The 16,981-nt window shown below is 45.7% G+C and overlaps 1 protein-coding gene across 1 annotated transcript in view; it reads left to right on the plus strand.

Moving 5' to 3' along the window:
• The first annotated feature begins 208 nt into the window (after positions 1 to 208).
• JAZF1 (JAZF zinc finger 1) overlaps positions 209 to 16,981 on the plus strand; it is a 197,824-nt gene continuing 181,051 nt past the window's right edge. The window contains exon 1 of the mRNA XM_054990736.1: positions 209 to 435. Coding sequence (XP_054846711.1) covers positions 321 to 435 — 115 coding nt within the window. The 5' untranslated portion in view covers positions 209 to 320. The remainder of the gene's footprint in view (positions 436 to 16,981) is intronic.

Raw genomic sequence — 16,981 nt, forward strand, 5'->3', positions numbered from 1 at the left:
GCTCGTCGGCTCCCGCTGCGGAGGCGGGCAGTGGCGGCAGGGGTTGCCCAGCTGTTCCAGTGCGGCAACGGTCCCTCCTCCCAGCTGCGCCTGCCTCATCTCCCCCCACCCAGCCGCCCGTCCCTCCCCTCCGCCGCTCCCGACGCTGCAGCCGCTGCCGCCACCTCCTCCGTCCCAGCCCCCAGCCTCCTCCCGCCGCCCGCCCGCCCTCGCTCGCTCTCCATCTCCTCTCGCGGGTCCCGTTCCGCCTTTCCCGCCGGCGGCCCTGGCAGAGTAGGCACGGCAGGGTGGGGGCGGCGAGGGACTCTCCATGCAAGACCATGACGGGCATCGCCGCCGCCTCCTTCTTCTCCAATACCTGCCGCTTCGGGGGCTGCGGGCTCCACTTCCCAAGCCTGGCGGACCTCATCGAGCACATCGAGGACAACCATATCGGTGAGCGCGCCGGGCGGGGGGAGCCAGACCCCCGGCCCGCTGGAGCGGCGGGTGGGCGGGAGTGGCGCGGCGTGGCGTGGAGTGCGGGCAGAGGGAGGGGCGCGAGGGAGCCGGCGAGGCTGCCGCCGGGGGCGGGAGCGGGGATGAATGGGGAGGGAAGGCGGCCGGCGGGCGGGCGGCCAGGCACGAGGGTGGTGGGTGTGTGGGGTGGGTGAGGGGAGGCGGCGGCCGCCGGCGGTGCCGGAGCTGCGCGACGCGGCAGGGCGGCTGCGAGGCGCAGGCGAGGCGGCGCGGGCTGTGGCAGAGGCGTCCGAGTTTGCGTTGGCAGCAGGAGGGCGCCGGACCCGGCGGGGGAGGGAGGACGGCGGGGCCGGCACGCCGCCTGCTGCAGCTTCCGCCCCGGCGCTGGCTGTCAGGGCTCGGGGAGGGAGCCGCCGCCGCCGCCGCCACCCCTGCCGCGGCGGCCATTCCGCTTCCTCCTCCTCCCGCTGCAGCGGCTGCTGCGTCCTGTCAGCGCTGTTGCTAGGTGTGGAGGCGAGGATGGCGCGCGCCGGCTGGCTTCCCCCTTCCAGCCCGCCAGCCAACCCCTGCCGGCTTCATGGCCCCGGAGGCGTCTCCCCGGGCAAGGCGCTGTGTCAGGCAGGCCGGACCGAGCGGGCTTGGAGGAGGGCTCGGCGGCGGGGGTGGAGGAGCTGAAGGAGCTGCCCCGCGGCCGGAGTGGAGGAGGGCTCTGAGCTGCGTGCCGGTCCTGCGCTCGCGCGAAGAAGCCGCTGAAGGGCGCGGGCTGGGCACCCGGGAGCAGGCGGAGGAGCACCGCCCGCCCGGCTCCTGCCCCTGGGAGGCGAGCTGGGCCTCGGAGCCAAGCGCTCAGGAGGAGGCCTGGGACCTGAGCGGTGGGGATGTGCAGGGCGTGGGGCAGCTTCGGGGCACGCGCGTCACCTGTAGCGGCCGCTTCCCTGCCTGCCTCGCGTGCAGCGCTGAGCAAGCGACTCACAGCAACAAGTCCTGAGTGGGGATGCCGGAGAGGCCCGGCGAGACGGGGCAAGGGGACCCTCCCCGCGCAGTGACATCTGGAGGCAGGCGAAGGATGACGCGGCCGAGGAGTTGCAATCAAGGCGATGTTATCTCCCCGGGCGTTGCTTTGCTGCTCAGTCGTCGCACTGTGATTTTCATAGGTTCCTGTTCAGGAGAAAACCCACAGTGTGTATGTGTGTGTGTGTGTAGGGGTGTGTGTGTGTTTCCCTCCGAATCAACCGAGAAGGCATAAAAAGAGATGAGAAGTAGGTGCCCCCCCCCCATTGCTTAGTAAAGAGGATTGGGCTGCACAGGGAATCCAGAAATTATCGTAACAGGCTGTAGCTTTCTTATTTACACTAGGCCTGGTTTATAGGTGAAGTGGAATGAAGAGAGAACTGGTTGGACTTTTTCAGGCTTCAGATGGGGAGTGTTACAGTTTTGATGCCGCCCCCCACATAAAAATACCCTCCCTGCAAATAATTTTATATGAGTAGCTCTGTTGGTCTTCAATAGAACAGCAGGATTCTAGCAGTGAAATTGGCTGCCTAGGGATGTGGGTTCCCCCTCATTCAAGAAGCAGCTGGACGAATACTTGTGTGTGTGTAGGGGGGGTGTGCTTTAGTCTGTTTCTACATTCGGTGCTAGGTGGTCTGTAAGGCCCCTTCCAACTCTATGATTCTATTCTATGATTTGTGTCCAGTGGCACCTTAGAGACCAAGATTTCCAGGTTGTAAACCTTCAAGAGTCAGAGCTCCTGGTATCAGAAGAAGGGAGCTTTGACTCTCAAAAGCTCCCTGAAAATCTTATCAGTCTCTAAGGTGCCTTGAATCCTCCCTGCAAATGAAAGATTCCCCACCACGGAGAAAGGGTCTAGCCTAGCCTTGTATGCTGTACTAGATTTTCCACTTATGGTTGATTATGATTATTGGGTAAATTTGAATAATACAACTACTTCACTGCAGCCTGTACTGATATTTCATTACCCTTCATTGTGCTACATGGGTGGACCTGGTCAGTCAGTATTTGGGATGGGAGGATGCAAAAAGGAACCAGGTGTGCTTTGTCCTGAAGTTGCATGAAGAATACTAATCACTTTGAAAAATCTTGTGACAATTTACTAAGAACTAATATTGTAGTGTAGAGATGTAAAATTCGAATCCTAAAAGTACTTGCTTTGGAAGGGTCCTGTTGCCTCAATGAGATTCCACCCCTGCAGCCCTCCACAAGTGCTTAGCATGGCTATCATCATTGTACAGCCCCAAGTGATTCAGTAAAAATGTAACTAAATTGCACATTATGCTGTTCTGTGATGGTGAAATGGACATGCCGTTCTATTTTATGACTCCCAGTAGGAAGGCCCAGACTTGGGGGTGGGGGATGAGGATAAAATGAAAAGTCTTTGTGAAATAATTCATTCCTGTTATGGACCCACTGCACTGACCAGGGTGCATGCCCACAGATTATTCTGTTTATTTATTAGAGATAGCTGGAAAATGGGCAGATGTATTTTTTCATCAGTTTTATGTCCCATAGGATAGAACTCTAGTATAGGACATTCCTCAAAGCAGAAAATTCCAAACGTGGATTTGTCATTTAATATTTAATAATTTAATAGCTGTGTTTACAGTCTGTCCTTCCAGACGGATTAGTGTCCCACTCAGAGTGGTGAACAAAATCAGTGTTATTTATTCCTGCAATAGTTGGGGAGCTGGAGCTGAGAGGAGTGGCTTACCCAGGGCCACCTACTGCACTCATGGCAGAAGTGGGATTTGAACCAGCTAATTTGCAACCCAACCACTTAACCATTATGCTACAGCAACTTTGTTTCAAAGGCCTAGAATTCAAGGCCAGCATCATTGGGTACCAACTCTTGTCAAAGTCCTGCAGGGAGCCTACCAGTGGTGGTCTTAGCTATGGGTAGCTGTCCTAGGCTGGGTGGGTCCCCAGCCACCCACTGCCTGCCCCTAGCTCAGTGGATGGAAAGAAGCAGCAGGCTACATACCCTCGCACTCCAAGGCTAGGGCAGTTGGGGTGGGGGTGATTCTTGGGCTTCATCTTGGACTTTTTGCCCCGGGCCCCAGGATCACTAAGACTGCCCTTAGGGCCTGCTACCTTAGCCCTCTCCAGTTGCTGCTGGATGCCTCCAGTTGCTGCTGTTTCTTGCTGCTGTCCTTACCAGCTCCTTCTGTCTTTCTTCCTCCTCTTCTTCAGCCTCATCCAGCAAGAGGGAGAGCAGAAGCAGCGTAGTGGAATAGTGGCAACGGTGCTGCTGCTCTTCCTCCTCATTTTTGCTTTCTGCTGCTATCTATTGTGTCCAGAGAGGGAGTGAACAGCAGCTGCTCCTGCTCTTCTGTGTTGCTTCCAGATTGGGCACATAGTGGAAGTGAGCAAAGGGGACCTGCCATGGGTGGTGGGGAAGGGAACAGAGCAACAACTGGAATAAGCAGAGGAATAAGCACAAGCCCTTCCTTCCCTTTTTATCTGAGTATGTGCCCTGTTGGTACATGATCCAAGAGAACCTGTTGCTGGCTCTGGTAGAATCCACATTTTATTCAGGCACTTCAATAGCTGAGAATATGTTACAGTTTCAATCCAAATAGCGTTTCTTATGCAGCAAAAGGGTAATGTGAGAATTACATTTAAGGTTAATTGGTGCAGCTCATGGGATGCAGAGGGAATATCCTGCTTCCAACATCATCAGCAAAAAGTCTTTTTTCAGTATGCTTGCTATAATTTCAGGTCTTGCAAGCTGAAACCTGGTTGCATTAATGTAGTGTTGTAGTGAATAAAAATTCCACCAAGGAAATGGCAGGAGATGTTGACTTTCAGCTGAAGAATTCAGGAAGTGTAGCAGAGTTGAAGATAGAAGCATCAGATAGTAAGGATTGGGCCAATAGTTTAACACAGTCGACCCAATGGCAGAATCTCTTGTTTCCATAGTACCAAGTGTCACTACTTATCTCATGTTACTCAGAATTTGGCTCTTTGGGACCACCTGTATTTTCACTTTACTTGTCAGGCTTTACTTTTGAGAACATTGCAGTATTCACGCTGGGCTTTAGTCCAGTTTGATGATTCAGAACTCTGTCGCTTCTCCTTAACTGCAAACATCCCTTCTTGGAATTTTCTGATGATGATAAAATTAGGAAGCTGCCCATAACTAAGGCCTATGCTACAAAGAAAACAGATGAAAACTTTCCCCCAGGATTGTGCCAAGGGTTATTCTTAATGTATTGTCGAAGGCTTTCACGGCCGGAGAACGATGGTTGTTGTGGGTTTTCCGGGCTGTATTGCCGTGGTCTTGGCATTGTAGTTCCTGACGTTTCGCCAGCAGCTGTGGCTGGCATCTTCAGAGGTGTAGCACCAAAAGACAGAGATCTCTCAGTGTCCTGTGACACTGAGAGATCTCTGTCTTTTGGTGCTACACCTCTGAAGATGCCAGCCACAGCTGCTGGCGAAACGTCAGGAACTACAATGCCAAGACCACGGCAATACAGCCCGGAAAACCCACAACAACCATCGTTATTCTTAATGTTTTATATAACATATACCTCCAAAATATCTATCATTCAGTCTCACTACAGCCCAATTACTCTTGACCATTTATTCTCCTCTTTTTCAAATCAGAAATTAAGATAAAGAAAGACCATCCTAAACGAGGTTTTCTGAGCTTTGATGGGAATGAATATATATATTCATAACTGGATCATAGATACAGAAGCATGCGGGTTTCTTTTAGGTAAAAACACCCACGTAGAATAATTTGTGTTTCCTTCCTCTCTGATCCTATTTTATTCTTATTTAGCATATTTTAGATGGTAAATGTCTTGTGGCAGGGAACTTTTTTTTGTCCTTTGTAAAGTGACATGAGCACTGATGGTACCATATTAATAAATAATAATAATATACATTCTGGCGTGTTCTCTCTCAATCCAGATTGCTCCACCATATTTCAGCAGTCATTTGGTTGAGTTAGTTAGATGTTCCTGTGGGGCTGCTACACACAAGTGGTTACTAGCTGTAGGAAATTAGATCCATCACAGGTAGAAAAAGCGACAGAAGAGAACATCTGTAATCCCTTCACTACAGCTGCTGTTACCTGTGCCAACATCCATACTGATTGCTGGACTTACCACTTCAGTTAGTTAAAGCTGTTTTGATATTAGTTCTAATGATGGTAAAGCAGAGTGTGGGGCTGCAACCATTTTTAATAAATAGTATATGCAGCTTGTATTCTTCAAGCATAGATACATTCTTGGCTGCAACTAGAAATACTTCTCTCCCCATCTAAGTCTGTTATATCACAATCTTATGCACAGTTACTCCAGTCTGAGTCCATTGGAATCAATTGGCTTGAATTGTAGTAACTGCATATAACCATAGAATTGGTGAGTGATGGGGAAGTCCTATGCATGTGTGGCTTACACTGTTTTCAGATTTATTTCTTGTTTGCCACCGCAAATCCCCATAGTCATGCCAAGGCTGGTGTGGAACTTCACTAGCATTCTGAGTTTACCAACACCATATTTTTGATGCAGCTTGTTTTCCTAACTGCAAAAGAGGTTTAGAAAATATAAGGAGGGGGGGTGGAGTAAGGCCTCTTTGATAAGTGAAGACTCTGGAACTAGACTTATGTTGAATTGTACATAAACAGTGCAATCTTAAAAAGACTGGAGTAACTTTGCTTGGGGTTGCACTGGTAGTTAGTGAGATGCAAGCTAGCTATGCTTCTTTATGTTTTCTTTATATTTACACACATATTGTAATAGATTAAGGACCAAGATTAGCTGAAAAGTAGCTTTAGATTTCGTTTGATTTCATTTGATGTACAGGATGTTCTTTGACATCAGTTAGTAAGGATTGACCAAATAGCTTGACCCAGACAGACCCAATAGCAGAATCTCTTGCCTTCTATGGTACTAAGTACCACTACTTACATTACTCAGAATTTAGCTCTTTGGACCACCTGTATTTTCACTGCTAATGTCAGGCTTTACTTTTGAGAACATTGCAGTATTCGCACTGTGCTGAGAGTTCTTTAGTCCAGCTAATTGCACAAACATTCTTACCTTTATATTCAATAGTAGATACTATAAGTCGAGAGCCTGTGAAGAATTATGGGAGAAAGGGAACAATTTGGAAATACTTCCCAGTAATATCCCTGCCACTAAGTTCTTTGGGGCTTCTCTCTCCCCTTCTGTTTTTTTCTTGAAATGAAACTCAGCTGGTGTCAGAATTCCATCCCTTTTGGAGCAGTTTCAGTCTTCATCAGGTTGATTTTGGTGGGTTTCCCCCTGCTCTTTCTTTTGGTTATTTTACACAATCATACTTTTCTGCATACTTGGGCAATCTTGTAACTTGTCTGATACAGCAGTGCCTTTTTTACAAGTTTTATTTTTTTTTAAACTCGTCTGTTCTGTGAAGGGACTTTTCTAAAGCTGTTCCAAGTGGGAGAGGGGGTTGCCTAACAATTTACAAAATACATCTTTGTGTGCTTTGATGGACACGAAATCTTACAAAGGGAGGTAACTGACTCTATGGGCAGTTTGTTTTTTCTTATCAGAAAAGACTTTCTGTAGCATGTTTAAAACTAGTTCATTAACATGATACTTAAGGTTCACAAATGATTAAATACAATCATGGTTTTGAACACAAATTGTATCTACCAATTTTACCCCACTGCCCCCTTCCCCGCCCCCAGCCGTCCAGCTGGCCCAAAATGCATTGAAATCCTTGATAACATTATCATGGTATCTGTTGCTTGTCCTGAGACTGAATTAGCTGATTTCAGCAATCTTTGCACTTTGGTGGGTTGTGTATATTCCCTTAGTAATTTTAAATCCCTCATGAGACATTAAATTTTTCTGGTGAGTTAGCAAATAAATTATTCAGAAAACAAATGATACTGCTTGATATGCTTTTAGACACCACTGCCAATATGGGAAAAAATGATGCAAGTCCAGATTTGGCTATACTGTAGTGTCTTTCCATTGTAGTGGATGCTATCCCAAGACACTAAATTGTGACATGTTTTACATTACTAAGATCTGTGCAGTCCACATAATGAATGGATTGATATGCGTGCCATGGGTAGATGGTGATTGTTGGTGTTGATTTGTTACTTTATATCTGGATAGTGGATTAGATCAAGCTGAACATTTCCACAGGTGGAGGGATTTCCACCCACAGAGCCTGACTCTCTGTTTCCACTGCAACCCAAAATGCTCCCTAAAATGATGTTCCTGGAGAACTGTGAACTCCAGAAATAGCATTTCAGGGGACATTTGTGGCTGTAGTGGGGGAAGGAACACATGAAAGTCATCCTTCCACCCATGGAAACATTTAGCTGAATTGAAGTCAATACATTTAACACACATAGCATGAGCCTAAAGTTGCAATTCTATCTCCGCTTTGTTCCCCAGCAGTTCCATTGACTTCAGTATGTTACAGCAGCAGTTCTTACATTTTTTGAAGCAGATGCACCTCCAAATTTAGTGTACTTGCCACAACCTACTTGTAAAGTAACTCTTTGATGCTTACCTTCTGAAAATAAAATACAGAAATCTCATATCAATTAACATTGAACAAGCTTACATATTTTTCATGTGACATTACTGGATATTTCATTCATTGTGTAGAGGCAAACCCACATTGCTTCAGCATCCCAGAGCCTTCCCTCCCAGCTAATCTTGTTCTTCTTCCTCTCTTCTAGCCTTGTGACCCACCTGCAAGACTATCACAACACCTTTTTGGGTACTAGCCCACAGTTCGAGAACCACTGGGTTTAAGTATGAACATCACTTTTTAACTCCCTTCAGAACTAAATCCCAATGACTTCCATCAATTTAAAAGGCATGTGGGGACTCTTATCCACACCAATTACTCTTACACATACAAGAACTTCCTCATCGTTTGAACAGAGAAAGCTGCTCATGTATAATGGCCTTTTCTATTTTCTCTTATGGAGAAGCCTAAATATAAAATATCTCCATATGCACCTCACATCACTCATGTGACTCTAGTTTAGAGTGCCATAGTTTCAACTGTTGTGTTTCTTTAAATGACAGATCAAGTGTGTGCTCTGACCTCTTGTTTTAAATTCATTTGTAAAGGTCTTAGAAAACATTGTCTTCTGGCCTACTACAATACCCTTCTAAAATATTTATTAAAATTTCTAGCCTCCAAAGGGTTGTGTCCAACATGCATATATGCAGGGCTTTTTTTCAGCTGGAACGCAGTGGAATGGAGTTCCGGAACCTCTTGAAAATGGTCACATGGCTGGTGGGCCCGCCCCCTGATCTCCAGACAGAGGGGAGTTTAGATTGCCCTCTGCGCTGCTGGAGCGGCATGGAGGGCAATCTAAACTCCCCTCTGTCTGGAGATCAGGGGGCGGGCCCACCAGCCATGTGACCATTTTCTCCAAGGGCAACCCACTGAGTTCCACCACCTCTTTTTCCAGAAAAAAAGCCCTGCATACATGTTAAGTTCTGTTGAAGTAAGATGTTGTTTAGGACTATTTTTAGGACAAATAGAGATTAGTTTCAAGCAACTAAAATAAAACAATATGTATCAAACAACAATTAATGCTTCTTAGCATGCCACGGGATATTGGGTTTTAACACACATGCACTCTTCATGGCATATGTCTCCCATTTTCAGAGCTTTGCTAGTTGACACAGTCCCTTTTGTTTGCTATGCAATAGAAGCGGTATTTTTAACCTACAGCCATGCGGTTGCTGTCATCTGCCTCATTCCTGATCATGGATAAGATCATGCTGTTAACGCACACACAGATCCCGCCTTTCCTTGTGTCTCAAGGTGGTTAACATGGCATAGTTAAAATATTATAATTTATAAACCAGTTATTTATAACTAACTTCATTTGAGAGAGTGATTTAGAATTTTCCCCGCATGATTTTAGATGCTGACCAAATGTCTATCTGACTTTTAATTTAATATCTGACTTTTTTTAGATAAGAAGGGAACATATTTGGTCTATGGAAATGGTGTGTAAGGATTATTTGCAAAAATGAAACCTAATAATTTGAGAGAGCCAATTCCTGCACATTTTCTGGATATGCTGTCACAAGTAAACCCTTCAATGTTAACATGCAGGTAACAAAATAAAGCATGGCACTTCATACCCATATTGACTTAGAGAGAAAGCTGGTAAGGCATTTTCCATTGGGCATCTCCAGGAAATCAGTTTTGAGGAGAAATTGTTTATTTTCCATGTTTGTGGCAAGTAAACTGATTGCAGACTCTATCTGTGCTATACGTTCTGTTGTTCAAGTGTGTGTGTGTGTGTGTGTGTTAGGAATATGTTTTGCTTTTTGACAACCATTTTCAAAATTTATATTTACTATATTGTTAGTAGTAGAATGGCATGTGTTTGTGAATGCCTGGTATTAATGTGATAGGGCCGGCGCCAGGGTTTCTGTTACCTGATGCATGGGGGTGGCAGCTTCAGGACTGCTCCTTCCCCTTCGCGTTCACGTACAGAGTGTGCACACACCTGGACTGCGGAGCAACGGGCGGTTGGGTGGGAGGGCTGAGAGGCTGCCGGCCCAGCCAGGCACAGGGGGTAGCTAGGGAGGCACGCGTGCATCCTCCCAGCCCTCCTGCTCCATTGCTCCGCACACCACACTAAACGCCTGCTGCACCTGGCCCATGACTGCTGCTCCCAGCTGGGGGTGCATGTTGGCAGTGGTGGCAGCAGCGTGGGAGAGCTGGGAGGCTGCAGTAGCTGTGGGCCAGGCATGGCAGGTGGCCGGGGTGGTGCACGGGCAGCTTCTCATCCCTCCCGGTCAGCCGCCCATCCACTGCTGCTGCCAGCTCTGTGGCACGTGCCCCCATCCCCGGCCCCAGTGCCCCCTCCGGTGCCTCAGCGCTGGAGGCGATCGCCGGGGTTGCCTCAATGGAGGTGCCAGCCCTGTCTGATCTACTGGTTGTGTGTCCTTTTCTGTATAGCACATCTCACAGTTTGGGGTGTTTACTTGGTTTTTTTTGTTGCTTTGTTTTATTATTGTTATATTTTTAACATGTTTATGCTTTATATTATTTTTACAGACACCTCTTTGAGGGTGCTTTTTTGAACCAAAACATGGAATGTAAATATTGCAATTAAATGAAATAAATTGGATATTAATGGCAGCTTTGTGGAATTTTCCTGTTCACCTTTGTGTACTTAATACCAGATACTGTTATATTGCACTACAGGTGTTCATTCCTGGATTGCACTATGGGTGTGCATTCCTGAATTGCTGTTTCAGATTGTTACTGTGATTTTCTCAAAAGGTTACACAAATCTGGGATTCTTAGGCATTATGAAAAACACATGCATACACAACAAACCAAAAAGTCCATGTATTTTTTGGGTTCAGTTTGCTTACCATCAACAGCAGCATCTTTTAAACATTTGATTCTTCAGATTTTCTAGTGGCTTGGGGAAGGTGGTTCCCAGACTGCACAAAGTAATGCAGGGCCCAGAAGAGCAGCAGTTCTGGCTCATTTCTCCTTCCCTCCTTCTTTAGTGGGGGAGAGGCCCTTTTTTCCTCTACATGTAGGATGGCTGGGGGCACCTTGTTCAAAGGCCCATAGAACTGGACCCCTTGGTCCAATTCGGTTGAAACTTGGGTGTTCTTGGGTTGTTTAGTAGACAGGAAGCCCTAGCTCCCCTGCAATTTTGATGTCATTTGGTTGAAAAACAATCAATCCCTCTTCCCTGAAAAGGACCCCATAGGGAATAATGGAAGAACTGCAATTTTCCTTCCCCGCTTTGTGAAAGAAATATTCTTCTATAGCATGGATATTATCATAGGCCAGTTTCCAATCTTTTCCCCTCCACCAGCCAGGTAAGAGACAGTGTGGGGGCAAAGGCTGGGAGCTGGGGATTCCCCACTCCCACCTGCAGGAATGGGAACCCTACTAATCACACAACATACACTTGACCATATTTGGCAAGGGAAGCATTCATATTTTTGAACAGGCCTTTTGATTGCTGGTCCAACAATACTGACTCTCAATAATCTTCTAAACAAAACCCAGATATGTCTGCTTTGCCTTAGCCAAAGCATAGGAATATGTGAAGCTGCTTACGCTGTCTTAAGAGTTTGGGTCCAGCTACTTCAGGATTTTCTACTCAGACTGGCAGCATCAGGCAGAGAAAGGTCTTTCTATGCTATTTAAGATCATTTAACTAAGGGTGGCAGGGATTGAATATGAGACACGTGGAGCTGCCTTATATTGAGTCCCTTGGTATATTGAGGTTGTTACTGTAATTGGTCTACTTGCAAGCAGGGGGAATTAGCAGCAAGGAGGAAGGGTATACGAGAGGGATAACAGCGGGATAACTCCACCAGTATTTACGGGGTCCCTTCCCCAAAGAGGCAAATGAGACTGGTGATCTTGATTAAAAGAATATTTTTATTTAAAGAGGAAAACACACACACTAGAGATTGTTCACAAACGCACAAGATGCCTAGGAAAAGCAGAGGTGAAGGTGGAATAGATTTGAGGGATTTTAGGGCAATAATTACCTATCTGGAGAGCAGGGTAGTCCACAGAGGAAGAGTTTAAAACATCCCGCGTTCTTGGCCAGGAGAGAGTCTTGGGGAAAGTGGCCCTAAGGGAGCAGTGCTGGGATCCAGGGAGCATGCACAATTTGAATGGAGCCAGAGCCCTGGTACTTGTAGGGCAAAACGTGTCCTGAGGCTGGGGAGCCCCCTTAGCTGTTGGAACAAAGACCCTAAGGGTCAGTTCCTGGAAATTACAACAGTTTGATTACTTGTGAAAGGAAATGCAAAGTCTCTTCTGCCTCACAAAGGGGCAGTTTGCTAAAGAATCTCCCTGGAGCTGAGTTGAATTTAGATAAGTACTGCATCTTCCCAGGAACAAATTGTAAACTTATCAGTGGTAATTGATTGCTCCACGATCTTGGGGTGGGGATTTCATCCTGGAAGGAGGGTATCGGAATGTACTAAGAGGGGTGACTCAGTGAGACCCTAACTTATCACACCTCATGCCTGCAGCTGGGAAGGCACTAAATACAATCACCACGGTCACTCTGCATTTGCATTCATGCTTGGTCTCCCGGGCAGGACTCAGCAACTCTGGCTGGAATTCCCCTGCTGCAGATCAGGCTGCATTGATCCCGGAGCCCTGTGATTTTTTTATCACAGGCAGCTATCAAACAGCTATTAAATATGGCGGAGGCTGGGGCCAACTACTTACAAGGTCAGTTTTTCTGCTTTAACTAGCAGTTTTTCTCCATAGTCTCAGCTAGAGGTCTTTCATATCACCTGTCACCCGGCTTTTTAACTGGAGATGCTGGGGATTAAACCTAGGGCTTTCTGCATGCAAACAGATATTCCACTGTTGACCTATGGCTTCCTGACCTTTGCGTGCAACCTTATGCTTGCTACCAAGCTATGACCCCTCTCTTGTGTTACTATCAGATTTATATTTTTAGCTCAGACTCCTCATAACAATACTAGGAGGTGTCTAAGTGGTGTTGTGGAAGTAGTATAACATCCAGTCTAGGTCCTCTTATTTCCATTGTTCTGTAGAAATCTAGTGTAGCACAGTACAATATAAGCACAGTACAATATGTTCCTGATTCCAATCTCACTTCTGCCAGGAACTCACCAAGTTGCCTTAGGAAGGCCATGGTTTCAGCCTCTGCTCATCTGCAGGATACAGTCTCATCTGGAGTACAGGTGTTAACATTGTTGAGATAATATATGTGAAGTTCCAGCACTGTAACACACTATATGTAATATATTAAAATATGGTAGAATGACACCAGTCACCTAAATGCACAAATAGGGCAGGTTTAAAAAAAATCTTTAGTGCTGAACAAGTTGCCTTGCTTTTTTTGTAGTTTATAGGGAAATGAGCACGTTTTAATTTTAATTTTCTTGCATGAGAAATGTTTAAGGCAAACCAAAGATTTGAATGAAGGAATACACTTTGAAACACTATGTATTTCATAGTTTGACAATACTATAGTTGATGGCACTGCTGACACCAGATAGATGTTAGCCAGATAATGTGTTAAAGCAAAATTGGAGGTTCTGAGCTTTTCTTAAGAAAATTTGAAGACATATATTTGTTTTTAGCCATGCTCCTTCTGTTGCTTGTGACACTCTGAGCTCTAGATTTTATGATGGGAGCATCAGTGTGTTGGGTATTCTTACTTCATGAAGCATGCATTGGATTATGGATGGCCCTTGAGTATCTTCCAAGCCCATAATTTACAATTTTAGGAGTACTATAGGAGAATTCCGTTCTTGAACTCATATAATACATGTTTAAGAGGAGAAATGAAGATGGAACTCTTAGCTAGTTCTCTCCTTTTGAAGAGCCAAAAGGCTTTATAATCTCCGCTGATAATGGAAGTTGTCAAAAGATCCACTTAAAGAAAATGGACATTGTTCACTTCTTCAGTGTAGTGACTGTATTTTCCATGTCTCTTTCAAACAGTTTTCTGGAGCATCATTCCCATTAGAAGCCAAACAGCTATGGCATTCAGATATAATTTGTGATACTTGCCATAAAAGCACAATTAACAGGAGTCACATTCTTGGCACAAATGTACATAGTTGTCATGCACCAAAATCAGTAACTATTTGCTTATGAATTTTGCTTCTGAAAGTTGATGATCATATCTTATATACTGATAGCCAAGTGGCCCTGATCTGCTTCTGAAAGTTGATGATCATATCTTATATACTGATAGCCAAGTGGCCCTGATAATTAAATCCAGAGACTAAAACCAAAACTGGGTAAGACAAATATACCTACACACTTGAAAAATGTCCCAGATTTGCAGAAAAACCTGAAATCTAAAAAAAATATCCAAAATGATAAAGGAGAGCTTGTAGCTTTAACCAGATGCCCACAGTGGCTGTTGCTAGGCAACCATAACAGTTTAGCAAGTATTCCAGGCTTGGTTTCTGTTAGGAAAAAGCAGGGGGAGGAGAACATCCCTTTCCAGGGCTGTTTTTCCTTTGAGGGAGGATTCATCAGGGCAGGCCTGGCAGCAACCACCTGGTGACTTGCATGACTCACCCAGGCTCGGAAGTTTGCTACTGTTCAGCAGCAGCTAGCCCACCAGGAATGAACAGAGAAGCGAAAATGGCTCTAGAAAGGACCATGCCCCCAGCCCTCTAACGAAACATGCAAAAAACAGCTCTTTTGCCACCACAGTGAACTGATTATCCTAGCTTGTGGTGGCAGTGACTTACTTTATCTCACACAGGGCCCTGGGCAGCTAGCTTTCTCACAGTGGTGCTTACCCCTCCCCATTCTTGCTTACCCCACATGGGTAATTTCAAGGTTGTCCCTCTCAGTTTAATTGCACCCCGATTGCTTAAAGGCCTATCTTTTTTTGCATCGAAGTCAACAGTAGTTATGCTCAAGGTTTTTATGAAGAGTGAACATCATTTGGTTTCCAGGTGGCTCTGTGGGATCTGATGCCCCCTGGCAATACATTAGATGAGCTGGTGGATGATCGGCATGGCCGACTTTCCAAAGCCATTGACGTTATTGCCCCCTGCTGCCCTCTCTGAGCCTGCAAACGGGTAGCTCCTTGGTTCACTGAGGAGCTTCACCAGATGAAGTGGTCTTTGAGACGACTAGAGCGAGTGTGGAGGCGGGGGCACGACGAAGAGGCAAGAACATCCTATAGGACGTTTATGAAAGCCTATGGGGTGGCAGTGAAAGCAGCATCCGCTAGCTCACACCCAGCTCAATTATTTCAAACAGTAAGGTCCTTGGTCTCCCTCTCTCAGGGAGACTGCCAAATTCTTAATTCGACTATTGGCTGCAAGGCTTTTGCAAGGTATTTTGCGGACAAAATCTTGTCCCTTCGCCGTGGCCCACTGTTGATACAGTAAGGGAACTGGAAACCCCTTGGCCATCTTCTGGGTCTGTATTAGATCGTTTCAGGCTGCTCTCCCAGGTCAAAGTTGACAGGATCCTCCAGGGGATGAGGCCAATCACCTGTCCTCTGGACCCCTGCCCATCCTGGCTGGTGAAGGCCAGCTCGGAGGAGCTACGGGACCATTTGGAGGCCATTGTTCCCTGGAGACTGCTTCAATCAGCGGATAAATGTTTACTGGTGGTCCCCAGTCCTAAGGAAGCCCGCCTCGCTTCAACCAGGGCCAGGGCCTTTTCAGTCCTGGCCCCAGCCTGGTGGAACGCTCTGTCAATGAAGACTCGGTCCCAGCGGAACATATTCCGCTGGGCCTGTAAGACAAAGCTGTTCTGCCAGGCGTTCTGTGGTTGAAGGGAGCGGTGCCATGTCAGCCTCCCACCTTTGGGGTGGGGGTTCTCCCCACCATTGCACTTTAATGTACTTGGTTAATTTATTTTATTATTGCTTATTGTATGTTGATTTTAGAATTATCGTTTTCTTGGTTTTAACTGTTGTTCACCGCCCAGAGCCCCTGAGGATGGGTGGTTTATAAATTGAAATAATAAAATAAAATAAATAAACAAATAAATAATAAAAATTGTTTCTAAATTTTCTTTGTAATTGCCAGGAGATGATTCTATAGAACTCAAATGTTGGGAAGATAATTCTAATAATATAATTACTTTTTCTCTTGATGGACAAACAGTGCAATCCTATGCAGAGTGACTCCAATCTAAGCCCATTGACCCCCATCCCCTCTCTCTTGTGTTTTGGTTGTCCTTTATCTTGATTGTCCTTCACCTTTTGTAGCTAAATCTCTTAAATGGCATAATCCGTTTTGACTAAATGTCTCTTACGTTTTAATTAAAACAAAATGTAATTGTTGTTGTCAACACCTGCTATTTTGGTTATATACAGTAGAGGGCAGTGATAGACATACAGAAGGCCCGCATTCCAGATGGAAGGAGTGAGCCTGTCAGTTGTATCATCACTGTATACTAAATCATGTAGCAACCTGTTTTCCAGCCGTTGCTGGCTTAAATCTCTCTCAATTTAGATCAGATAAAAACTCCTCTCTTTTTAGAAGAGCTCTGTGTAATTCCAAGAATTTAGGACCAAGCAGCACATAATGTTGGAGTTTGTGATTGGAACTCCAGTTTAGTGTTTTGTCCCTTAAAAGCAGCCAGTGTGGGAACCTGATTTGGAATGGAGCTGTTGAAGTGTAAAAAGTCTTTCACTTTTGACTTTTTGTGTGTAGTTCATGCAGGTCCCTCCATAGTAATTTTGGGTGGTTATAGTGGTCCCAACACCAGGTGAAAAATAAGTAGAATCCAACTATTACGTTTAACGCTCCAGAACAACAAATGGTATCGCCCTTACTTCTTCTCTCGTTAGTTTCTTTTCCTGCTTGCTTTATCCATGTCTTTTCTTTCTATTCTCAACTGTCATTATTTATTTAATATGTGCTATTTGATTTGTTCATAAATGATTTGGAATTGACGGGGAGAGTAAGCAGGCTATTGGCCAAGTTTGCGGATGATATTGAATATTTAGGTTCTTGAAAACAAAGCCAGATTTTTAAGATCTCTCTAAAGTACATGAATTGGTAAC

This window comes from Eublepharis macularius, chromosome 11 (genome assembly GCF_028583425.1).
Source record: "Eublepharis macularius isolate TG4126 chromosome 11, MPM_Emac_v1.0, whole genome shotgun sequence".
Classification (NCBI taxonomy): domain Eukaryota; kingdom Metazoa; phylum Chordata; class Lepidosauria; order Squamata; family Eublepharidae; genus Eublepharis; species Eublepharis macularius.